At 60.6% G+C, this 23,719-nt stretch overlaps 3 protein-coding genes across 6 annotated transcripts; 2 read left to right on the forward strand and 1 right to left on the reverse strand.

Moving 5' to 3' along the window:
• Positions 1-4,397: 4,397 nt before the first annotated feature.
• Positions 4,398-14,131, reverse strand: TMEM8B (transmembrane protein 8B). 2 transcript variants are annotated; one of them, XM_030257380.3, is made up of 13 exons: positions 13,950-14,131; positions 10,593-10,782; positions 9,326-9,533; positions 9,057-9,190; positions 8,663-8,922; positions 8,057-8,412; positions 7,665-7,761; positions 7,334-7,457; positions 5,894-6,036; positions 5,540-5,718; positions 5,307-5,453; positions 5,116-5,232; positions 4,398-4,899 (listed from the first exon to the last, which is right to left on the reverse strand). In XM_030257380.3, exons 1-13 carry the CDS (start codon positions 14,128-14,130, stop codon positions 4,564-4,566), a joined length of 2,472 nt encoding a protein of 823 aa, XP_030113240.2. In that variant the 5' UTR covers position 14,131; the 3' UTR covers positions 4,398-4,563. The 2 variants fall into 2 exon arrangements, with proteins under 2 accessions (XP_030113240.2, XP_072778281.1); XM_072922180.1 differs by having other exon boundaries at positions 7,334-7,475.
• A 2,248-nt stretch (positions 14,132-16,379) lies between these two features.
• On the forward strand, positions 16,380-20,887 carry TAF1C (TATA-box binding protein associated factor, RNA polymerase I subunit C). Of its 2 annotated transcripts, XM_032744305.3 has the most exons (13): positions 16,380-16,616; positions 16,705-16,798; positions 16,946-17,052; positions 17,140-17,235; positions 17,317-17,387; positions 17,474-17,721; positions 17,796-17,906; positions 18,019-18,142; positions 18,444-18,579; positions 18,674-18,802; positions 18,953-19,127; positions 19,250-19,387; positions 19,677-20,887. In XM_032744305.3, the coding sequence occupies exons 1-13, from the start codon at positions 16,467-16,469 to the stop codon at positions 20,855-20,857; spliced, it is 2,760 nt and encodes a 919-aa protein (XP_032600196.2). In that variant the 5' UTR covers positions 16,380-16,466; the 3' UTR covers positions 20,858-20,887. The 2 variants fall into 2 exon arrangements, with proteins under 2 accessions (XP_032600196.2, XP_072778279.1); XM_072922178.1 differs by lacking the exons at positions 16,380-16,616; positions 16,705-16,798; positions 16,946-17,052 and adding an exon at positions 18,253-18,324 and having other exon boundaries at positions 17,205-17,387.
• Positions 20,888-21,044: 157 nt separating this feature from the next.
• Positions 21,045-22,728, forward strand: HINT2 (histidine triad nucleotide binding protein 2). 2 transcript variants are annotated; one of them, XM_030257382.3, is made up of 5 exons: positions 21,045-21,173; positions 21,982-22,140; positions 22,227-22,331; positions 22,409-22,481; positions 22,586-22,728. In XM_030257382.3, exons 1-5 carry the CDS (start codon positions 21,120-21,122, stop codon positions 22,675-22,677), a joined length of 483 nt encoding a protein of 160 aa, XP_030113242.1. In that variant the 5' UTR covers positions 21,045-21,119; the 3' UTR covers positions 22,678-22,728. The 2 variants fall into 2 exon arrangements, with proteins under 2 accessions (XP_030113242.1, XP_072778280.1); XM_072922179.1 differs by having other exon boundaries at positions 21,105-21,134.
• The last annotated feature ends 991 nt before the right edge of the window (positions 22,729-23,719 follow it).

Consider the following 23,719-nt stretch of genomic DNA (forward strand, 5'->3'; position numbering starts at 1 on the left):
CAGTCCCCTGGGTCCCCTTGACAATCCCTTGTCCCTGCTCTGGGCTGACTTTGTCATGCTCAGCTCTGTCTCAGTTCTATGGGACAGGTACCAATGGCAGGATGTTTCCCAGGAACAGGGCCCTGGAGAGTCACCCCATGGCACTGGAGCTGGGCTTTCTCCATCTGTAGCTGTATCTCCAACTTGTGAGTGCCTGGATCCCACCTTGTCCTTACCCATCACGCAGCAGACTGGGGCTGAAGTTTTGAGGAGTCCCTGATGCCATCCCCTGAATGCTGGGGGTGGCAGCAGGGAGGATGAGACCTGGAGCTGGGGCATGGGGGAGAAGAGGGGTGAGCAAGCAGGCAGTGCATGGGTCCCCCAGGGAAAACAGGGTCTTTTTGCATGCACAGAGCTGTTCCCTCAGGCTGCCCACAGCACAGGCACTGCCTTCAGGGCTAAGGGGCAGGCAGGTCCAGTGCCTGTGAGCTGCACAGTGGTATGAGCTGTGGGTGATGGATGGGTCTGTGTGGGGAGGGCAGTCAAGCCTTGCTACTCTGATGAGAAAATCATCGAGTGGCTGCAGGGTGCTTCAGGCAAGCTGCAAAAATAAGAGAGCAGCCAGGGCATTCTCTGAGCCCTTCATCATCCCCAGAGCAGCACAGTGACAGCCACGTCCAGCCAGGGAGCAAGCTCTGTATCCACCATGGGATTTACACTGACTGGGGTGGAAAGGCTTTGCCTCCGTGGGGTCTGGCAGTACAGTGAGCAGGAGGGCTGAGGACTCACAGGGCAGCTGTAGGGGATCTGTGCCTCTAGACCCGGGGTTTCATGAGGATACGGGGAGAAAATACTGAGGCGGGCACAACAAGGTTACACATCCCTCCCTACACACCTGCCTGGGGACTCATCAACCTCCAGGTGACCAATCTGGTGACACCACCAGTCACCCTTCTTCCCATACCTCCCAGACACGGTGATCAGCAAGGGGCACAGCACCCTTGTGCACCCAGAGAGACCCCAAAACCTTGGACCTCTCGCCAGCCCCCACTCGCTGCTTCCTGGTCAGGCGCACATGGGCAGGGAGAGGAGGAGGGATGCCGAGAGCTGCCTGCGTGCACGCAGTCTGCTGCAGGGCTCAATAATTCAGGCCTGACACATTAAAGTTGCATGGCATGCAATTGCCATCTGCAACGACAGACTGCGTCAGGGCTGCTGGGTGATGAGTTCAGACAGCAGTCATTGAGCAGGCAGTGGTGGGAGGGTTCAGCAGCCCCCGAGGAGAGCAGAGTGAGGGCAACAGGCGGAGCACCTCTTTAGTGAAGATCGAGGTGGGAGGAGGTTGTGGCAGGAAGCACAGTACCAGTGTTTGGGAAGCACATTTCCAAGAATTTCCAAGAAACTTGTGTTGGAGCAGGGAGCACTGGCCCAATGGCACTGACAGCCCAGCAGGCAGGATGGAGCTGGCATGCAGGAATCAGGATGATACTGTTCCTGGGGCTGCCACCTTCTTATGCATCCCCTGTGTCCATTGCATCCTACCTATCAGGACAAAGGCTGTGGAGACTTATGCTGCCCCACACACGAGTCAAAAACTCTATCCAGCTGTATCTGTCCCCAGGTCCCTGCCACTGCCTGACCTGATATGGCTCGAATCCCCCCATCCCTCTTCAGCACTGAGGAAGCAAAGCTCTTCATCGGCTGTTCCGGGAGTTGGTTGCCATGGGGATGTCGGATGTACCTGGCTGTTATAGGGATACTGTTGCCATGGTTATGTGGTTGCTGTGCCTGGCAGAGGCAGGGATGGAACATCGGGAAAGCTGTTTACTCTGGGAGGGTGGGAGTCACAGAGACCCCAACTCTCTGAGCAGGAGGGGAAGGTGGGAGAGTTCAGCCTTCACCCTAAGTGCATCCTCATGGGGCAGGGGCTGGAGGCTATGGGGAACCGTGGCAGAAATGCTCACTAGACCCATAGGAATGGGTCCTGACCTTGCAACAGGGGAGAGGTGACTGAGGAGAACTGGAGTTTCCCATGGTGTGTCCCAGCATGCTCCCAGACAGGCTTGGTGGGAGACACAAACACACCCCCTGTGCTAGTTGTCCCACAGGAGAGACCTGCTTCTCCATGCTTGGTGCCTGGAGCAGTGAGCAAAAAACCTTTCTGTCCTGCAGTACTGTGTGTTCTGCACTTGCAATGCACTGAGCTGTGCCCCGAGCTGTGCCAGCCTCCTGGGCAGGGGAATGGGTTTCTGCCCACCCTGAGACTGGGAGATGAAGTGAAAATGGGAATTCCCAGCTCTCAGCAGGCAGCCCATGGGCCCCCAGGGACTAGCTGGGTTGGCAGAGAATGCCTGGATCCCCTCCAGTGCTGCTTGGCCGAGCTCCCTCCTGGGCAGTGTGGTCAGATGCATGGCCTGTCCTTGAGATGAAAAATGCAGTTGGAGGTTTAATTAAAAGGAGAGGGAGCTCCGAGCAGCACCAGCAGCCCAGAAAAGCAGAGTCTAGCAGAGCTGCTGTGTGGCTCTGCCAGGATTCCCTGGGCAGCTCTCCTGGCTAAAACCCTTGCTCACCTCTTCCACGACCTCACAAGGGTACAATCCCATATGTGCCACCCCTGTGATGTCTGCTGTGGGGAAGGCCAGGGGCTGTGCAGCTGCTTGCACAGGGATAGCTCATCACACCACTGGCTCTGTTATTTTAGAGTCTTCACAAATTTGACAAGCAGCAGGTTTGCACTTCAGCCCTACAGCAGTGAGGCAGGGGATGAGGGATGGGTAATGATGCTGCACGCAGCCCCGACACCTCCATGAACCTGGGGTGCATTGGTGTAGGGCAAGCTTATGTCCAGTGTGCGCTTCACTCCACCCTCTTGCTGATGTGAAAGCTAAAGCTGAGCTCCTCATCCTCTGGGGGCTGCTACTGCCAGTGGGGTGCAATTTGACTTAATTTAAAAAATCCTTAATCTGCCACCTGGCCAGACAGAACATTCTGTATAGGAGAGAGAGGGCTGGCGAGTGAACTCGGGGGGAAGGAAAGTGGCAGATGCAGGTTCCCCAGTCGTTGTACAATGCCTGGGGCTCCTGCCCAGGCTGCCCAGCACACTTCCACTCCAGGCTGGCTCCCCATGGGCATAGCCCACACCAAGGCCCAGAGACAGAGGCAGCAAACCCCTGAATTCACCAGCACTGCCATGGTCCTCACTAGCTCATCCCTCCTCCTGTTCTGCCAATCCCATCCCCACAGTCATCTCCAGCTGCCCCCACAAACCCCCAAGCCCACCCTGCTCTGGCCAGCTGGGGCCCAGCTCCCAAGAAGCAGTTTTAATTAGATTGCAATCCTATTACATAGCTGCCTGCCTGCCTGCAGCTGCTAATCCTGTTAAGCATCCGGTAAATCTCCTTGTGCCGGGTTCTGTCCACAGGGGTATGGGGAGGGGGGCTGCTGGCTGGGGGGGCTCTGCTCAGCTAGGATGTGGCTCCTAGGATGCAGAGCTTTGCCTCAGGATTCCACAATGAAGACCTCTGCAGGGCTGGGAAATTCTCTGGAGATTGGAGAAGTCCCCAGAGGGGTGAGAAATATCAGTGAAATTTTCCCTGCTGAAGTAGAGTGTGTACCGTCCTTGAGGTACACACACAGCCCAAGTGTCTGTAACCACACCATGGTCACCACTGGCTGCAGTGGGTGCTGAGCCCACAGGTCTGACCATAAGCCAGACAAGGAGCAGGGGCTGAGAAAGGGCTGTCCCAACTGGGTCAACAGGGTCCAGTCCATGCAATGCCCCTCTCACTGGAGCCAAGTGTCCTGCAGAGACAGGGCTGGTGGCAACAGCAGGGACACAAGGTCACTAGTCTACTGCTCCTTGGGTGTAGCAACATGTGGGGTGGTGAGGCAGGCTGCCCCAGGCAGTGGGGTGACACAGGCAGTGGGCTCCTGGGGATGTGGCCTTTGAAGGCAGAGGCCTCTCAGACCTGTGCATTGCCACAGCAGGCAGCAGCAGCAGCCAATGGCACCCACAGCTATGGGCTCACCACAGTCCTGCAGGCTTGGAGAGGATCCTGGATGTCCTGGTTCAGCACAGCTGCTCCCAGGTCAGACAGGGCAGCCATCCTGTGAGAGCACAGTGCCCCAGCAAAGACATCCCAGCCTTGCAACCTGTCATAATAGGAGCCAAAACACTGCAGCCTCTGCTCCCCACCTCCTGCCAGCCACTTTGCTCTGTTGGAGCTGCAGCTGGTCCAGAGCAGCCACCACAGAGTAGCAGCTCTGACTGAGAGCCAGAGACTGTTGCCATTCCTCCCCTCCACACTGAACCATATCCCCTCAGCAACTCCATCGCCTGGCAAAGAGAGGAATGTGACCCAGCTCAGCCTTGAGACCCCACAGCTCTGCCCCAGACTGAGTCACAGCAACCCCTGAAGACAAGTTCCATCAGGCTGTAATTGGAAGAACAGGTTGGCACAGGTGGCTGTGTGCCTGTCCAGAGGAGTCCTGGCACCCCCAGAGATGGGTGGCCAGCAAAGAGAGTGGGTGCCAAGCCCCACAGGGCTGCTGTCCATGACAGAGGAGTCTGAGCTGGCTTCGGCATCAGCTGGTACAAATGCTGTTGATGGAGGCCACAGCGGGGTCGACGAGCCCCAGCTCCTCCTGCTCATTGATGCAGAGCTGGTACCCACATCCCTTGCGCCGGGGTAGGGGCCCCAGGCGCCTGCTGGGCTTGGCACGGGGCGGCAGCAGGAAGCCGACGCTGCCGGCAATGAGCAGGTGCCAGATGCTGTGGATGTAGAAGTAGTTCTCCTCTGTCTCCACGAAGGCGTAGAGCAGCACAGCCGCCGCTGCGATCAGCGCTCCTGGGCACAGGTAGAAAGCCCAGCGCTTCCAGGTCGGTGGGTAGCAGTGGCGGCGACGGATGGTGCGAGCCGTCTGTGGTGGGGAAAGGACAGGCTGGAATGGGGGACCCACAGCTGGGACAGGCACGACCTCTGTGCCATGGTGACACACCCCTCAGGAGTCCGGGAGAGGGGGTTATGGGGAAGGATGAAGGCAGCAGAGGGGAGATGCTGGCAAGGGCAGGATGCTGAGCGCAGCCAGGATGGGGACCACCATAAAGGGGGTGCCCCATAAGGGGCACCATCTTACCCAGGCGACGGCCATTATCCCCAAAGCAAAAAGGCTGGGCCCCAGAAGGTTCCAGAGCCCGTGACGGTCCATCTGCAGAGCCATGGAGAGCAGCATGGCCCCTAGCAGGTACAGCACCTGTGGGGCAGTGGGGCACCCATCAGGATAAATCTCTTCCATGCCTGCCCTGCATTCTCCCTCCCCACACTTGCCTGCTTGACTATGGGCTGGAGACGGGCCATGGCGATGACAGTGACCCAGACAGACATGAGAGAGCCCAAGAAGTCACAAAACTGCAGCACATCATACTCCATGATGCAGAACACCACAATGCCTGGCTGGTCGCAGGCATGGTAAAACTGGGGTAGCAGGGAAAGGGTGTGAGAGCTGCCCTGCACAGCCCCAGCCCCTCACCTGCCCCTCAGCTGCCCCACGCCACACTCACAGTGGAGAAGAACATGGTGAAGATGTAGACAGCAGCTTCTAGGAGGTAGTGGCTGCGGACAGCAATGGCCACGGGAGGCACAAACATGACATTGCTGAGGCACAACAAGAGTGTGGAGAGGAGCTGGAAGCCATAGGAGAAAGCCTCAGCGTTGTCCGTGCAGCCCCAGCCGTTCCAGCCTATGACCAGGGAGAGATGCTGTCACCAGGGCAGGGTCTGGCGGGGGGTGAGCAGGGAACCCCCTTTCCAGCACCCTGCAGAGACCTGGCAGGAATGGACTACTGGGATACAAGTATTATCCAAGGGGAAGGGGAAGCATGCTGGGTGTCTATGGGTGCCTGGGTCAGCTCTCACCAGCTTTGCACTCGCAGGCAGCGTACAGGTAGTTGTTGGTGCGCAGCAGCTTGCACTGGCCGTAGATGCCGCAGTCGTTGATGCAGGGTGAGAGGTAGGCGCGCAGGTACACCTCAGCTGTCACGTTGGTGCAGGGCTCAAACCTGTGGGGCGGGAGAAGGGGGTCAGCCCTCACCCTGTGCCCTTGAAGAGCTCTTGCCTCTATCAGAGACATGTGTGTCACCCAGACTTGGCAGGTGATGGGAGACTCAGGGACTGGGCAAGGTTGAAAATGAGATTCTTGGGTGCTGCGCATGGTAGCTGAGAGCTGGTCCCCAAGGATTCTGTGTGCTTCAATTGTTTGTGCCAGCCTGAGTGAGCAGGAAGAACCTGGCTGTGCTTAAAGCCCCTCTGCCTTTAGCAGCACACTCAGCTGGTTCCTATTTCATTTGGGCTTTGCTGTGCAAACACTGCACCCTTGGCCTGCAATGCCCATGTGTGAACCCATCAGGGAAGGACTGACTGTTGACTGGCAACTCAGCATGAACTAGAAACTCAGCAGAGGAGTCAGAGCAGGCACACCAACCCCACTGTCCTGGGCTGCCCCGGCACAAGACTCCAGGCACTGCCAGCACCTCCTCAGCTCCAGCACACCAGGAGCACAGGCAGCCCCACAGGCCGACAGCATGTACCAGCTGCTGGCTGGGCACACAGTGCCAGCTGCACATGTGTCCACTGACTGTGTCCTCACACAGTCAAAGCTGCACATGCATGTGTGCAGAACATACACAGCCCTGAGTGCTTCAGCAAAGCCCTGACTGCTTGTGCAAACCAGAATATGCACACAGAGCTGGCTGCACCCAAACATACATGCAGTGCTGCATGCACATGTTCACCAAATGTGCATGCAGCACCATCCACACTCATGCATCCTTGCACATACAGACACACATACGCACACCAGTCTCACTCTTCCACAAGGCTCCAGGCAGACACAGAGACTAGGAGCAGGAGCCGCAGCACAGCACCAGTCCCTGGAGATGCTGAGCAGAGCCTCAGCCTGACCAGAGATGCCCCCTCACTCGCAGAGCAGAGCCCTGTTCTCCCAGCAAAAGCCCGGTCCCCACCCAGGCATGGGTACAGATGGGCCCTGCCGCGGAGGCGGAGAGGCACTGACAGATGCCCAGTGTTCGCGAGCTGACAGGCACTTCCTAACCGCGAGACAGAGGGAAGAGCTGCGGGGACCCACAGATGGTCAGGCAGACGTGAGCTGGAGCCATCCATGCCCACGCAGCACTCACACGGTGACACACGGCCCGCAAAGCCACGTGCACACACATGAGCGGAGACATGCAGCGCAGGGCACGGGCACATCCACAGACCCACGGCACAAACAGGCACAGGTCAGGATGAGGACATCCCCCCTTGGGACACAGGGAGGGGATATGCTGGGAGTCTTACCCGTGCTCTGTGGCACAGAGTGAGCGCAGACTCAGGTACCAGCTGCCTGTCTGTGGGTAGGGGATCCGCAGGCGGCTGAGGCTGGCTGTGGCATTAACGGAGAGCAGGAAGCCTGCCAGAGACTCTGTGGGCCAGAAGAGCTCTGGGTGAGCAGAGCAAGGTGCAGCCCCCTGCCCTTGACAGAGCTGGAACAGGGACAGAGTACCCTGTGCAGGCTCCAGGGTCACATGCCCCCATGGTCTCTGCAGCCTCCCCCCACCCAGCCTCTTGCCAGACACAAGGGTTGTGACCCCATGGACATGGCAGGATGGACATGCACAGCCCAGCCTACCTGTCTCACAGATGACCGAGGTGTTGTCACTGGATGTCAGTGGGACTCCATGGTTTAGACACCCAAACACTGTCACATTCTCACCACACAGGGAGCTCTGACAGCAGAGGAGATGGCCTTAAACCAGTGCCAGGGATGTCCCCTACTCTGACAGCACTTGGATCACAGCACACCAATAAGCAGTGCCCTAACCCACTGCCCACCCAAGCACATCCCAAACTTGGGTCTTGGAGCACACTAATTCATTCTCCATCATCCAAAAATTTCACAACCACTGCCTGTGACCCCAAATCCTGTTCCCTGCCCTGCTGCAACCTTGACATCACCCATCTCCCTTTCTGCCCCCAGCCCAAGCTACCCTGCCCCATTCACAGTGTATGTGGCCACCTCACCACGTTGAGACGCAGCTCCAGGTTGAGCACCCCACCACTGTCCAGCACTGGCAGGAGGTTGATGACGAAGACAGCAGGGCGGTCTGGCGGCACTGACACGTTGGGCCCAAAGAAGATGTAGAAGTGGACAGAGAAGGTGTCCAGCTCGTTCCGCAGCGTGGGCCGGACAGGCCAGCACTGCTCTCCGGTGTGTAAGGTGACAGGGATGGGGACTGGGTGCTTCGTGTCGTTGGGGCTGGTGGGTGGAGGGCTGTCCCCCAGTGCCAGCCCACCCGCAGAGCCAAAGGAGTGGGGCATGTTCATGGAGGCGCTGGAGGGCAGGAAGGGTGGCCGGGCCAGGCTGGGTCGGGAACAGTCTGGAGGGACAGAGCCATCAGCCTGGGCTCCACATAGTTCCAGCCCACTTTTGGTTCCCACCTTCCCTTCTTGCCCACCATGCATCTCCATTTACAACCCAGCCCCAACATCTAACAGCATTCCCATCCCAGCAGAGCTGGCTTTAACCTTGTGCCCAGCTGCAGACAGATCCTGTGGGCATCTTTTAGCCCCTACACCAATGCAGAGTCAAGACCATGTCTCCACCTACACCTCCACATGCACCCTCACCTTTGAGCTGTACAGTGACCTGGAAGGAGACGGTGCCCGGCACCCCAGGGTGTTTCTCCACCAGCACGTAGTACCAGTGCTGCCAGAAGGGCAGGTCCTGTGCCAGCTGGCAGGGAGTGTGTTCCTGGCAGTCCAGGGTGGTGGAGTTGTGCAGAGGGGGAGCCTTGGCCCGCACACGCAGCCAGAGTGGACAGCCCTCGGCCCCACGGCACCGCAGCACCTCCACGAGTACTTGCGATGTGTAGCTGGGCACAAAGACCCTGTGGGACAGCAGTGCCAGGTTGTGCCCATCACTATGGACTAACAGGGCTGGGGAGGGAAGCCAGAGGGATGGGATACCCTCATCTCCCCACCCTGAGAATGCCCCCTCCTTAGGCGACCTTCTCACACTCACTTGTAGAGGCAGGAGCGGTTGTGGGGGGCCATGCTCTGCTCGGTGACATGACCGGGGTACAGCACAGCGATGTTCACCAGGCGCTGCACGATGAGCTGTGGCTGGAAGAGATACTGGCACTCCTCGTAGAGTCCCTGCAGCAGAGGAGAGTCATCACAGGGCAAGGGGCACAGGGCACTGCCCCCACTTGGGACACCTGCCCTGGGCACTGCCAGCCCAGAGCAATTAGACCTGGGCTGCCCCCCCCATGGTCCCTCCAGGCCCTTCACCTTAACGGAGATCTTGCCCTCATCTTTGGGCAGGTGGGCAGCCAGGAACCAGTCCCCGGGCAGTGGGCTGGTGACATTGAACACGCCTGTGGTGCGGTTGGGCAGGGTCCAGGTGAGGGTCAGTGCGAAGGAGCCAGGGACGGCCGTGTCCCTGGGGAAGTGCGTGTGCAGCGGGTTAATGACAGAGGGAGCCCCTGAGCGGAAATACCTGTGGGAGAGACAGCAGACAGCAGGGTGTAGGCTGGGCATCGTGGCAGGGCCAGTATGTCCTACATGTGGGTGTCTTCCTCTATGCTTAAAGACATCATGGAAGCTGGGACCTTTCTGGAGACTGAGCTTTCCTGAGTGGGTGTTCAAGCAAAACAGTTCATCTGTGAGATGCACAGAAGAGTGGAGCCTGCATTGGTCCTGGGAAGATGAATCATGGGGAGAGAGCGTACATGTTGTCTGGGCTTTTGTTTAGATAGGGCTCATTTTCTTCTTAGTGCCTGGTTCAGTGCTGTGTTTTGGATTTAGTATAAGACTAATGTTGATAACAAACTGATGTTTCAGTTGTTGCTCAGCAGCGCTTACCCTAAGCACTTTTCAGTGTCCCATGCTCTGCCAGACAGCGGGTGCACAAGATGTTAGAAGGGAATGTGACCTGGAGAGCTGACCCAAACTTAATGAAGTGATATTCCATACCATACAGAACATATTCTGTTCCATACAGAGGCTCTTGCCCAGTGTGTAAACTTGGGAGAGTTGGCATGGAGCCACCAACCACTGCTGGGGGACAGGTTGGGCATCAGTCAGCATGTGGTGAGCAACTGTGTGATGAATCATTCATCTTTCTCAGGTTTTATTTCTCTCTCTCTCCTTTTTGTTACTGTTGTTATTATTTTTGTAGCTGTTTTATAATTAGTGTTATTGGCATATTTATTTTGATTAGTTAACTGTTTTTATCTCAACCCACAAGTTTTACTTTTTTTCCATGATTCTCCTCCCCACCAGGGGAGCAGGGGGGGATGAGCGAGCAGCTGTGTGGTACTCAGTTGGCAACCTGCTCTAGTGGAACATGTCCCATGGTAGTAGATTGGAACAAGATGATCTTTAATCTCCTTTCCAACCCAAAGCATTCTGTGGTTCTATGATTCTTTGACTCCATAGGTACATGTGCTTGTGCAAGCTAAGAAGCAGGCAAGAGCAGGCAAGCTGTGGGGCAAATCCAGGCAGGAGGAGCAGAGACAGGCAGGAAGGATACAGGCAGGCTAGGCTGCTTACTCACACGGTGATGCTGCGGTCTGGGCATTGATCCCCAAAGGTGCCACCTTGCTCCTTGAAGGTGATGAGGTTCCAGACGGCAATGACAGTGTCCTCAGGTATGTGGAAGTGGAAGAGCTCGATGCTGGCAAAGGAGCGGAAGGGGCTGAGCTTGCGTGGTGTGCGGGTGAAGTAGTCTGTCACAAAGAGCCCGTCTGCAAAGGAGACCCAAGGGGCTCTCAGTAGGGCAAAGGATTGGGGAGGGGGTTGTGGAGCACCCCCCAAGAGCAGGCCCACCAGCCAGGCTCTGAATATGTCACATCCAGCAGCCTGGAGGCAGGAGGGGCTGGGACAGTGCCATTTCAGTGAATCCCCAGGGCTGACGTCAGCTGTCCCCAGCTGTGTCTCCCAGCCCTGGCACAGTCTGCATCATTCCTGGTTCAGCACTCCCTCAAGTCCAGTTCACTGAGCTGTGGGTGCTGATGGCCAGTAGCCTGAGGAGCCCATGGCCCCAGCTGCTCATGCTCTGCTCCCTGTATGTTACCTGTAACAGTAAGGGACATTCTTCATGGCTTAAGCTATGCCCTAGCAGATCAGTTCCCACAGGAATACACATTCCCCTTCACCAGCCTGCTGGCGAGGCTCAGCACTGAGCCCATCATAAAGTGCAGAGTTTCATCCTTGAGCCACAAGAAAAAGGAGCAAGGAGAGGACTTCCTGAACCGCCTCCCAGCTCTCCCATGGTTTGTGGAGGAGGAACGGCGCACATATGTGTGCACATATGCACACGTGGGTGCTGTCTGCATGCACGGCAGAGCAGAGGCGTGCAAACCCACGTCCATGGGAGTGTGTGCCTGTGCACAGTCCCATGTCTGAAGGATGCTTCCTGCAAGTCCACATCACACGTGGGGGCCACCTCCCCCTCACCAGCTGCCTGACAGGTTGATTTTCAGGGATTTCCAGGAGCTCCAGCAGCAGTGAGACAGCCACTTCTTTGTCTCAAGGGAGAACAGGACTCGAGACAGCGGCCATAACTTCACCTATGATTACCACACTACACCCGTGCCAGCCTGAGAGACCCATCCATTTTTCTCTAGAGATACAGCAAGAATGAGATACCCCTTTTCACAAGCTGCTGGAAAGGGGGAGGCCAGCAGAGGGTGGGCTGGGAGCAGGTCTGTGCCTAGGAAGACTCATCCAGCATAAAGTGGGATAGCTGAGAAGAGGGTCTGCTTTGCACCACATGTTCTTGGTGAGGAGTGTGAGCATGTGCTTGCATGCACGTGTGTTTGTGCTGCGTGTGTGCAGCCCCAGTAGGCTGTACACTGACATGCATCTGCTCCCTTGTCTGGAACAAAGGCAGCTCCCCCTCCCCTTCACTCCCAGCCGGCACAAGCCAGACATGAAACACCTGCCTCCTCATGCAAGAGCATCCGATTCCAATTTCTCCACCAGGAACCACCTGGTCACTCCACAGCCCCATGTGGGGACAGTGACCTGGCGGGGGACTTCAGGGAGGGTGTTGAACACAACTCCAGAAGGGGAACTGGGGGAAGGACCCGGAGCTACCCAGTCCCAGCGCAGGCCCTCCACGCTCTTTCACCCAGGGCAAGGTGAAGGAACTGGTTGCATGCAGAGGGTCAGTCTGAGGTGGCATGGTAGTGCAGCCAGAGCACGGGAACGGTGATGGAGGATGGAGCGGGACTGCTATCCACGGAAGCAGAGTGGATGGAAAGAGAAAAGCCAAAGCCCCTCTGCTTCAGGCCGGCCAGCGGCCTGAGCCGCAGGACCCCAGCCCCGCTGCTACAGCCTCAGGCCTCGGCCGGCGGTCAGCACTGCGGACAGCTCCGCGGCCGGCGGTCAGCACCGCGCACAGCTCCCGCTGCCGCCCCCCCGCTGCGTCCTGGCACCGGCAGCCCCCGACCAGCTTCCCCCCTTCCCGGGGGATGCCCCCTAGAAGCCCCTAAGTATCCTTCCGCATCCCGGTCACTAAGCCATCTCCTTGCCCCATATCCTACTCCTGGTCTCATACTGCCATTGATGCATCCCACGCACATCCTGACGCCCCGCTGGACACACACTCCCGTTTCTGCAGGCTGTCCATCTCCGCTGCCCCCCTGCACGCACATAGCCTTCTGCCCTGCATCTGCAACTCCCCGGGCCCACTCACTGCCCACGCACACGCCTCCCTCCCAGGGTGTTCCACTGCCTGTGCACTGCCTGCGTCCTCCTCGCACACACAACTCTGCACCCCACTGCTCATCTGTCTCCATGCTTCACTGCATGGGTACACCGTGCCCCACTGCACGCACATCCACGCATCCCATTCCACAGACATCCAGTACCCTCTACACAGGCATCCCTGTACCCCATTATGCAAACACCCCCCTGCAGACGCATCTCTGCACCCATTGCACCCACCTCATGTCCCAGTGTAGATGTACCCTGTGCCCCATGGCACCCCACACCCAACTGGGGACAGCTCTGTACTCTGCAGCATATCTGCCCCAAAGCCCACTGCATAAGGGCCCCATCCCTTGTGCCACACTCACCGCGTCCCGTCACAGGTGCACCCCACATCCCAGGATGCCATCCCCCCATAGCTGCGCCTTTATGTTCCATTCTCACCCACATCCTGCCCCACTGCATGCAAACCTCACATCCCATTGCACATGTAGCTCATCCCAAGCTATACATGCACCCATTCCAAGCTCACCCCCTGTGCCGCACCACATGGACCCCTGCACCCCACACCTGCAGCCCTTCTCCCCACCGCATCTCACCCACTCCCTGCCCCACTGCAGGCACACCCCGCATCCCATTGTTCGTGTACTTCACACCCATCCCAAGCTCATCCCTCTGCCCCACGGCTCCTCACGGAGCCCTGTGACTCACCTCCAGCCTTCCTGCCCACCGCGCACACCCCCGCGCTCCATTCTCACCTGGCCCGCCCCAGTGCGTGCACACCCCACATGCCATTGCTCGTGTACCTCACGCCCACCCTTAAGCGCTCATCCCACTGCCCCCGGCACGCTGTCCTGTGCTCCGCCGCACGGACCCCCGCACCCCGTGCCTGCAGCCCCCCTGCCCACCGCACACACCCCCGTGCTCCAATCCCACCCGCCCCGCTGCGCGCACCCCCCACACCCCGAGGCTCCCGAACCTCACACCCATCCCAAGCTCGTCATCCCTTGCGTCCCGCCGCACGAACCCCCGCTCTCCGCTCCACCAACCTCTCCCACCCACCGCACACACCTCCTCCGCGGTACGGCCTCGCCCCCGCCGCGCCGGCAGCCCCGACGTGCGCTCCCGCACCCCGTCCCGCGCTCGCCCCGCCGCCCCACACCCGCGCCCCCCGCCCCGGTCTCCCGGCGGCGCTCACCGGCGGCGGGCGGCGGCAGGAGCAGGAGCGGCAGGAGCAGCAGCGGCAGCGGCAGCGGGAGGCGCTGCCCGCCGCTCCCGCCGCCCCGCCGGGCCATCGCCGCCGCCGCCGCCGCCGCCGCGGCTGCCGTGGGGCGCGCGCCTCCGGCCGCCCCGCCGCGCACCGGCGGCCCTGACGTCATCCGCCCCGCCCACCGGGACAGCCTCCCTCGTCGCCATTGGCCTCCGTGTACGTCAATCACCGGCGGGCGCGCTACGCCCCGCCCGTTCCGAGAGACAATTCCTCCCCTCCGTTCCCCTCGGGATGGACCCGGCGCTGACCGGGGCACGAGGGGACAGCGACACGGGCGGGAATGGAGATGGGAAGCTGCGGGAAAGGGGCACCGGGTGGAACCCGAGATATGGGCCGGGAACTGGGGCACAGGGCTGGGCGCAGGGACATGGCGCTGGGGACAGGGACATGGCGCTGTAACGGAGATAGGAGCCGGGAACGGGGGCACAGGGCAGAGATACCGTCTGGAGCAGGGACACGGGCTGAGACCAGGAACAAGGCGCTGAGGGCAGGAACATGGTGCTGGAACTGAGATACGGGCCGGTAATGGGGTCACAGGGCTGGGGGCAGGGACATGTCTCTGGATCTGAGATATGGCCAGGAAGGGATCACAGGGCTTGGGACAGGGACATGGTGCTGGTGACAAGGATATAGGCTGGGAACAGAGATATGGGGCTGAGAGACAGGAACATGGGGCTGCAGACAGGAACATAGGTTAGGGAAGAGGGACAGAAACAATGACTGAGGACAGTGATGTGGGTCTAGGGGATAGGGATACAGGTCTGGGGACAGGAATATGTCCTGGGCACAGAAATATGTCCTGGGTACAAAAATATATAATGGAGAGGGACATGGAGCTGTTGGTATGCCCTGGAATTAAGGAAATGGATGGAAGGCAGTGACGGCTACCTATGGAGATGGAGGTGGTGGGGCTACCTACCCCACGGGGGCTGTGTAGGGGGGTCAGGTGGTTTTCTACCAGTGGTTACCACCTTCTTAAAGCAAATTGTAGCATGTATCTTAGAGAGGAGGTGTCCCACAGAGGGGGTCTGGGCACCAGACTCAGGGATGCAGGATCCTCAGACTGCAGGGATGAGGCCATCTTGACTGGAAACAATCTCATCATGCTTTCCCAAAGTCCCCCAACATCATCCCCAGACTCTCCTGACATCACCATCCTCCTTGGCCATAATGGAGGAAGCAGGTTACTACTCATGGGAATGCTCCTCTCCCATCCTGTGCTCCTCACAGGGCACCCTGGGAGCTGAAGCAGGAGCAGCCACCCCACACCATGTCCCAGCCTGACTGCCCAGCAACCCTCCCCAGAGCACAGACCCCCATGCAGGCATGGCTGGAGGTTCCCTCCCCAATGCAGACCTCACCAGCACAGCTCTGGGGCCAGCGGCCTCTGGCACAGGGAGGTAAAAGGACCATGGTCCATCGAGGAGAAAGCTGGTCATGCTCTCCTTGGGAAATGGACTGGGGAACTTGTCTCCCTGCCAGATACTCTCCAAAAGCTCCAAGGTCCCATCAGAACCCCATGGGACAAACCTGAACTCTGTGTGGGTTCCCATGGGAGCTTGGTGGGTCCCTCATGGGGGGCCAACAACCACCTCGCGGGGAGGAAGGAGCACAGAGCTGGGGTGGGGAGTGGGTTCACTGAGGCCAAGCAGGTGTGAGGAAGGGCAGGGTGGGATTGGGAACTGGCATATCCTCAACCTTCCAGGAGCCGACCTTCAACTCCACAGCACTCAGATATTTGAGACTGTCCCATGGCCCCATACACCCTGCTGGTGTGTGGGGTGCCCCATGGCCACACAGCCGGGGCCACAGAAAAACATGTGTGCCCTTGGCAGATCTCACAGGGGGGTTTCACTGCTCTCGAGGCGGGCAGAGGGAAACAATGCCCGTACTCCTGTCCGTGCCCCGGCGGGGTCCTGACCCAATAATTCTCCAATTCTCCAGTGCCTGTCCTGCTCCGGCCCTATCACACTATTCCCTGTGCCCGGTCCTGCCCCAGTTCCACCGCTTCCCCTACCCGTCCCGTCCTGTTTCCATCTCATCCCACCACTTCCCTTCGCCCGTTCCCGTCCCGGTCTTACCACTTCGTTTCGCCCGTTCCCTTTCCCGAATGGGTCCCACCTCTTCTCCCGCCCGTTCCCGTTCCTATCCCAGTCCCACTGCTTCCCTCTCCCTCTCCCGTTCCCGTTCCTGTTCCCGATCCCGGTCACACCCTTCCCCGCTCGTTCCCGGTTCCCGTCCCGCTGCCGGCCGTACGTTTTTACCCTCCGGCCGCCAGGGGGCGGTGGCGCCCCGCATGGCTGTACCGCCGTCGGCGCTCTGTCCCGCGCTGTTCCCGGGCCGCTGATTGGTGAGCGGCGGCAGCAGCGCGCGGTGACGTCAGTGGCGGTGGCGGCGCCATCCCCGCGGGTGGCGGGAGCGGCGGCCCGGCCGCGTGCTGCGCCTATGCCCGGTGCCGCGGCCATGGAGTTCCCGGCCGCGCTCTTCCCCTCCTACTTCTGCGCCGGCCCGCCGCGGGAAGAGGGCGGCCCCGCACCGGCCGCCGGCTGGGGCGAGCACGGGCAGGTGCTGGAGGGTGGCCCCGGCCGCCGCCAGGTGAGCCTCTGCCGGGGGTCCCGGCGGGCCGAGGGAACGGGCGGGACGTTAATGGGCCGCTCTGACTCTCCTCCTTCGCTCCCCGCAGGTGCAGCCGGCGTTCGTGCCCCGCCGCGGCGCGACGGGCGAAAGGTGGGAAGCCGCCGACGCTGCGGCCGTGCCGGTGCTGCTGCCCAGAGCGGGTGAGAGCCGCGGGAGCAGGAGGGAGCTCGCTGCACGGGGGCTGGGGGAAACATGCCTTCCACCTCTATCGCTGCCGCTGCCCCGCAGTGCTGAGCGGTGTCCCTGTGCTCGTGTGATGCCAAGCCACCTCTGCCTTCTCCCCACAGGCTGCTGGATCCCCTCGCCTGCGCCTCAGGACCTCCTGTACCGCAGCAGCCTGTGTAGGAAGCTCCGGATAGGCAAGTCCGGAGCCACTCTGGACTTCGCCAGGCAGGTGGGATTTGAGATGTTGCATCCTGGCAAGGACCTATGCGGCAAGGACCTTTGCATGCACTGACCCTTTCTCCTTCTGCCCACACAGCTGGGCCATTTCTTTGTGGATCACCCAGAAGATGCTTTTGGCTCCCTGGGGCGTCTGCTGCACAAGAACTTCTATCTGGGAAACGCCAAGCTGAAGGTCACTGTCTGTCCAGGAGTAACAGTGCTGCTCCCTTCCCTTCCCCTTGCCAGTCTCAATCTCTGCTCCCTACTCCTGTAGAGACCAGCCCGGAATAGCACCATCCGGATGACGGCCCTGTTGGAGGACATCGACCGCCTGGAAGCCCGACGGTGAGTGTCCCTTTGTCCCCTGCCCTGCAGCAGTCTAAGGGAGTTCCTGCTCTGTCCCCCCACCTGATGCTGTCTATGCCCTGCAGCGGCTGCCCCCGGCAGCACTTGGCCTCCCGCCTGCGCTGGTTCTCCCACCTCTGTCGTGACTGGCTCTTCGAGGTGCCGCTGGGGCTGCTGGCAGACTGCCTGCACGAGGAGCTGACACAGCAGTGGTCCAGCCTGCTCTTTGACGACAGCCTCACTGGGGGGGCACTGGCCTGGTTGCCCCCTGAAGACGGGGGGACACCCAGGGGCTGCCTGGTGTACCCTGGAGGGCAGGCTATGAACCACCTCTGTATCCTTCCCCATGGGATGTCCCTGGGGAGGGAAGTGGGGGTTGTATTGCACCACCCTTAGCCAGCATCCCAGATTTCCAGGATGTGGTGCTGGAGGCGCTGCCCCACACCCGAGGCTCCCCAGTGCAGTTTGAGCTCAGCGGGCGCATCCGGCAAGTGGCTGCAGCCCGTGTGGATGGGCAAGGTGAGCCAGCCCCAGCGTCCACATCGCGAGGCAGACAAGATGTAGGGAGGAGGGGCAGCAGGGGACTCCTGGGATGTTGCCAGATTACATGCCACCTCCTTCCCCCTGACAGATTTTGTTGGGGTTCGCTCAGACTATCACTGTGGTGTTTGGAGGGTGCCGGGCAAGACAGGGGCAGCTCCTGCCCCACTACAAGTGATCCGCACCGATGTGCCTGCCTCCTGCCTCACTGTCAGGTGGGTGCTGGAGGAAGGGATTGTGCGAGGGGGGTTCCCTGCTGGCACAGCTCTGCTCTGTGTGGTGGGTTCTGTTGCACCATGATGATGCTGTGTCCCCTGTCCTGCAGCCCTCACCTTCCCGGGGAGCTGTCTGTCTGCACCCAGAGCGGGACTGTCTATCTCTGGAACGTAGAGACCGGGTGAGATAGGGCATTCAGGGCTGTCTAGGGACACATGCAGTCAGTGGAGTCTCAGGGGATGGGAGGCCCAAGTGACTGGGGCAGCCCTACCCCGTGCCAATACTACTGTCTCCCCACAGGCTGCAGAAGCTCCGCCATGACTCCCAGACCATGTTTTTTCGGGACCATTCACCCTGGCGCTGGAGTGACTTCACAGCTCACCCGCGGGTGCTCAGCTGTGCTGACCGCACAGGCCTGCAGTGCCTGGATGCCCGGGTGAACTTGGGAGGGTGGGTGTGTTGCTTGGAGCAGGCAGGGAAGAGGGTTCCACAGCCCAGAGTGCTGACCGCACCCTGTTCTACTGTTTCAGGCCCCCAAGAGATGCCACTTCGACTTGTTCAAGGTGGGCGAGGAAGCTGGCTGTCAGCAGGGCGAGCGTGTGGTGCTGCCTATGTACCTGGGTAGGGCTCACCCCTCACAGTACCTTGTCACCACCCAGGTGAGTCCCACCACAGCTGGGAGCTGGGGAAGACACGCTGCACAGTTGTGTCTCCCAGTGTTTATGGGGCATGAGGATTTTCCAGTGAGGGGAGCTGCCACGGTGCATTGGGGTGTGTGTGTCCTGTCTGAGCCAAGACTTCTGTCTTAGTTCTCCGTGTATGTGCTGGACGAGCGGTTGCCACTGGTGCCTGTTCTGAAGTGGCCACATATGATGAAGGCCCCTCCACTCTTTGCACACCTGATGCCAGGGAAGCCCGAGAGGAGCCACAAGGTGCTGCTTGGTGCGTCCCGCACCCAGGAGCTGTTGCTGTTGCAATACCGAGGTAGGAAATCAAGCTCCAGAGGCAGGGCTGCTCTGTGCCCATGTCCTAGCGCCTTTGCTGCTGGGATCAGCTGCTGCTCTGGCACCTGTGCTAAACAGACAGTTTTTGGGGTGTTTCCTCAGGGGGCAGCCAGTCGCCCTGTCAGCTGGCAGGGACTCCGCAGAAGCTGCACAATATCGCAGGGTGCCTGCAGCACCTGCCCACCCAGCTCCCACACCGCCACCACCTGCTCCAGCAGCGCCTGTCAGCTCCAGCAGCAGGTGAGTGTCCCACTCTGCCCCAGGCTGCAGGTCCTGGTGGGGGAGAAGGTGGAACAGAGTGAAGTGTAGCCTTTGTCATGGCCTGTCTGGAGCGTGGCTGAAAAAGCAAAAGCAAAGCCCCGGAACAATCCTGCAGAAGAGATTAATGACACAGAAAAAGATGTACAGGGCAGGAACCAGCAGTGAGAGTGCCTACTGAGGGGTTGAGGCAGCCCCCACTGCTGGCCAGGCCCATGGAGTGTTCCCGGGACTGGAACCCTGGTGACAATGCCTTTCCTTTTTCCTGCAGGGCTGGCTGCCATGCTGCAGGAGGATGGACCACACAAGTCCATGTTGATTTTCCAGCTCTCTGAGGCTGGGGATGTCTTCTGCCAGAGGCTGACCCACAAGACGGCACAGCCCCTTGCACCCCCATCGAGGGATGAGGCCACAACAGCCCCTGGCTCTTCCCCCCTCTTCGAGGCTCCAGCCAGCAGCCCAGATGGCTTGGGCAATGAGGGAGAAGAGGAGGAAGAGCAAACATTCTACTTGCCAAACCTGGAGGTTATTATCGATGAGGAGGAGGAGGAGGAGGAGGACATGAGCACACCAGCACCCCTGGAGGAAGCTGAGCTACTGCAGGAGCCATGTGCCAGCCCTCAGCCCTCCCCAGCAGTGCCCAGCCCAGCTGCAGCCCTGCGGTACCGCCGCTGGCTGAGGGCCCTTTTCAGGGCCTGGAGGGAGCCTGCCCGGCACACCTGGCCCTCCAGCCTCAGCCAGAGGCGCCTCTTCACCCGGAGAGACCTGGAAGGGCCAGCAGGCCCCAGCAGCCTGCAGAGACAGATGCGCCAGCAGCTGCGCCAGACCATGCAGGAAGGGGGCCGCATTCAGTGCTGGGAGCCTTTGGCCCTCCAGCCCCCTCCCCTGCCACAGACCTGGGAGCTGGCAGGGGGTCTAGACCCCCTGAGTACCCGTCTGACAGCAGCTTGGGCTGGGGACTGGGAGCAGTGGTGGGAGGAGAGGACAAGTTTCAGTGTGGCCCAGAGACAGCGAGCACTGCGGGAGCGGCGGCGGCGGCAGAAGCGAGCCCAGGGCCGCCGCAGTCTTTCGGCCAGTTTCACCTCCTCCCTCACTTATCAGTCTGAGCTGTCTGAGCTGAGTGACGTGGGCCCCTCGCAGCTCTCCCACAGCCACCCACCCATTCTCTCCCAGGAGGGCTCACCACCAGCAGGCAGCCCCCCAGTTCACAGCCCCCCGCCCTCACCAGCACCCGAGGAAGCCCTGCTGTCTTCACAGAGCTTTCGCTGCCGCGGCATCCCCAAGGAGCGGCGGAAAACACTGCGGGACTACTTATCCGTGTGGGCGGAGGGGCCCCCAGAGCCCCCAGAGCCCCCTGGCAGCCAGGCCAGCCAGCTGTGCATCCCTTCTTCACAGAGCCAGCTGTCCTCCGCCTCGCAGCCCCGCCGCAAGCGCCCACGAATGGGCTTCTGAGTGCAAATAAACCTGCTTGGCACAGCCTTCTTCCCAGGGTCCTCAATTGTTTGGTCAAGGCACCCACCCTCAGGAGCAAGGGAGGTCGGGCCGGACGCCTGGGGAGACTCCCTTCGGGGAGGGAGTGATCATCGTTCCCGGTCCGGGAGTCCCCGCCGGGATGCTCCGAGGGTCGCCCGCTTGCCCGGCGTGGTGGCAGGCGGGCGCTTTAAGGGGGCGTGGAGCGGGGACGGGCGTGTGTGCCGGGGCGGGCGCGGCGGCCATGGCGGCGGTGCTGGTGCGCGGGCTGGTGCGGGGCGCGCTGCGCCCGGGGCAGGTGGGCGCGGGGGGACGCGGGGTCGGGGGGGTCCCGGGATAAAGGGGACACACCGGGCTGTGCGGGGTAGCAGGGGCAGCGGAACGGGTCCGCACCATGCTCGCCATTCCACCTTCGGGCAAAGTCCGCGGCGAGCATGAGCGCCGGCCCGCGCACCCCTAGGCCACGGCACGGGGCCTCGGAGCACCCGTGGGTATCCACCCCCACCCCAGCCTGCGTCCCCGTGGGCACAGCCGCACCCCCGAGGGCACAGATCTCTTGTCAGGCCCGTGGGCCTGTCCCCTGGGAGCACAGCCCACTTTGCAGGCTGTGGACAGTCCCCTGTCACCCCTGTCAGCACGGCACGCTACCAGCCCCCTGGGCATCTGCCCCTCTTACCCCTATGAATGTAACCCCCGTGAGCACCTCCCTGTTGCCCCATGTGGCACCCCCTGTCACGGCCAAGCATCACCCCCACGTGCACCACATCATCACCTCTGTGTGCACCCCCAGGGCTTCTGTATGAATCCCACCACTTTCCACATGCATCCCCCATCACCCCATGCATTAGTCTGATCACCCCCACGTGTACCCTGCATCACCCCCACATGCATCCCTTGCCCATATCCCAGTGTGCACTCCATGTCACCCCCATGTGCATTCCCCCGTGCATCCCCTACCACCCCCACGTGCATCCCACCATCACCCGCATGTACTCCCCTCCACCACCTGGCACCCGTGTTCCCCCGCATGCCCCCACCCACCCCCACGGCGGTGTGCTTGTCCTTGTCCCCGTGGGCACAGGCTGTAAGCCAGGTATGCCCCTCAGCCCCAGCGGTGCGTGTCGGCACCCGGCAGGCAGGACGGGGAGGTGGGCAAGGCGCAGCAGGCAGCAGCGGCTGGCGAGAAGGCAGGAGGGCAGCCGACCATCTTCAGCAAGATCATCGACCGCACCATCCCTGCCACCATTCTCTATGAGGATGACAAGGTAGCTGGGACAGCAGGACCTGTGTCCCCACTGGGGCAGGGGAGCAGAACCCACGGGTGTGGGGCTTACCCTGCACCCCCTGGTAGTGTCTCGTCTTCCGTGATGTGGCCCCCCAAGCCCCTGTGCACTTCCTGGTGATCCCCAAGCGCCCCATCCCCCGGATCAGCCACGTGGTTCCCCAAGACACTGAGGTGAGTCCGGAGAGGTCCCTGGGTCATTGGTGGCGGGGGTCATATAGTGCTGACCCTCCCGCTCCCCCTTCTTTCAGCTGCTGGGGCACTTGATGGTGGTGGCGGCACGCATGGCACAGGCAGAGGGGCTGGCTGATGGCTACCGCCTTGGTGAGTTCATATCCCTTACTGTTCTGTGGGGCAGGACCCTCACTGGTGGTCTGGGGGGGCTGGGGACAAAGGGGGTGGCCTGACTTTTGTACTCCTCTTGACAGTGATCAACGATGGGAAGCATGGCGCACAGTCCGTCTACCACCTGCACCTCCATGTGCTGGGGGGGCGGCAGATGGGCTGGCCCCCTGGCTAACACCACTACCCACTTGCTCCCCAATAAAGCATCTCCTTGGCGGTGACTTCAGTGGCTCTGCATCAGGGTGGCTTTTTTGGGGGTGGCGGTGGCTGGCCTGGACAGGGCAGGGCAGGGCTGGCCTCCATTGTCACAGCAGTAGAGTTGGTACCCTCTTTTTGCAGAGGGTCTGGGCTTCTCACGTACCAACCCCACAGTTGAAGCAGAAGGGCTTTTTGGGGCTGCCCACAGCTCACAGGCAAAAGACTCATCTTGGTGCTGGGCTAGGGGAGCAGCCTGGGTGCCACAAGGTTGTCCCCAAGGTGGGGAACATCCTAGGGGTGTCAGTAGCGTACCACGTCCAGGACTGCTCACCCAGTCCCAGCATCTCTGAATGCCCCTGTTCTGCCTCAGGTTTCCCCCGTGCCAGCCCCCCTGTGCTGCCACCAGAGCCCTGCACTGGACACTGATGTTTCCCTGCTTTTCAAAACCAGTTAATTGCACTAGCTTGATCTAAATGCCCTCAGAGCAGGCATGTTGACTGCACGTGTACTTGTCCACCCCAGACGGGCCTCTCTGGAAGCTCCCAGGAGAATCATAGACCTAAGTAGAGCACAGGGCAGGACAGGCTGCATGGTGGGTGGACTTGCTGCCTCCTCCATGTACACAAACCTATGTACTCCCCCATACTGCAGCCACTGTACTGCTCGTGTTTGTGCTGCCATGCAAAACTCAACTGCACTGCTCACCCCAGACACCCCAGCTACCTCTGAGGGAAACTCACTGTATCGCTCACCCCAGACGCCCCTGCAAGTGCACGCTGAGGAAAACACATCATACCTTTCGCGCCAGACCCCACGGCTGTGAACCACCGCGGGAAACTGCACACCCCCGGCCCCTGTGCACACAAAGCCCCGCCGGCTCCGTGCTCGCACGGCGCTGTTTACAGACCCTGACCGCGGCCCCGTGCCCGCACGTGTCCGCGCGGCCCCGTGAGGGGAGCAGACGCGGCCTGGGCGCATGCGGCCGCCCGCTCCCTGCCGCGTGCCTCCCGCGCCGCTGC

Source organism: Taeniopygia guttata, chromosome Z (assembly GCF_048771995.1).
Source record: "Taeniopygia guttata chromosome Z, bTaeGut7.mat, whole genome shotgun sequence".
Taxonomy (NCBI): Eukaryota; Metazoa; Chordata; class Aves; order Passeriformes; family Estrildidae; genus Taeniopygia; species Taeniopygia guttata.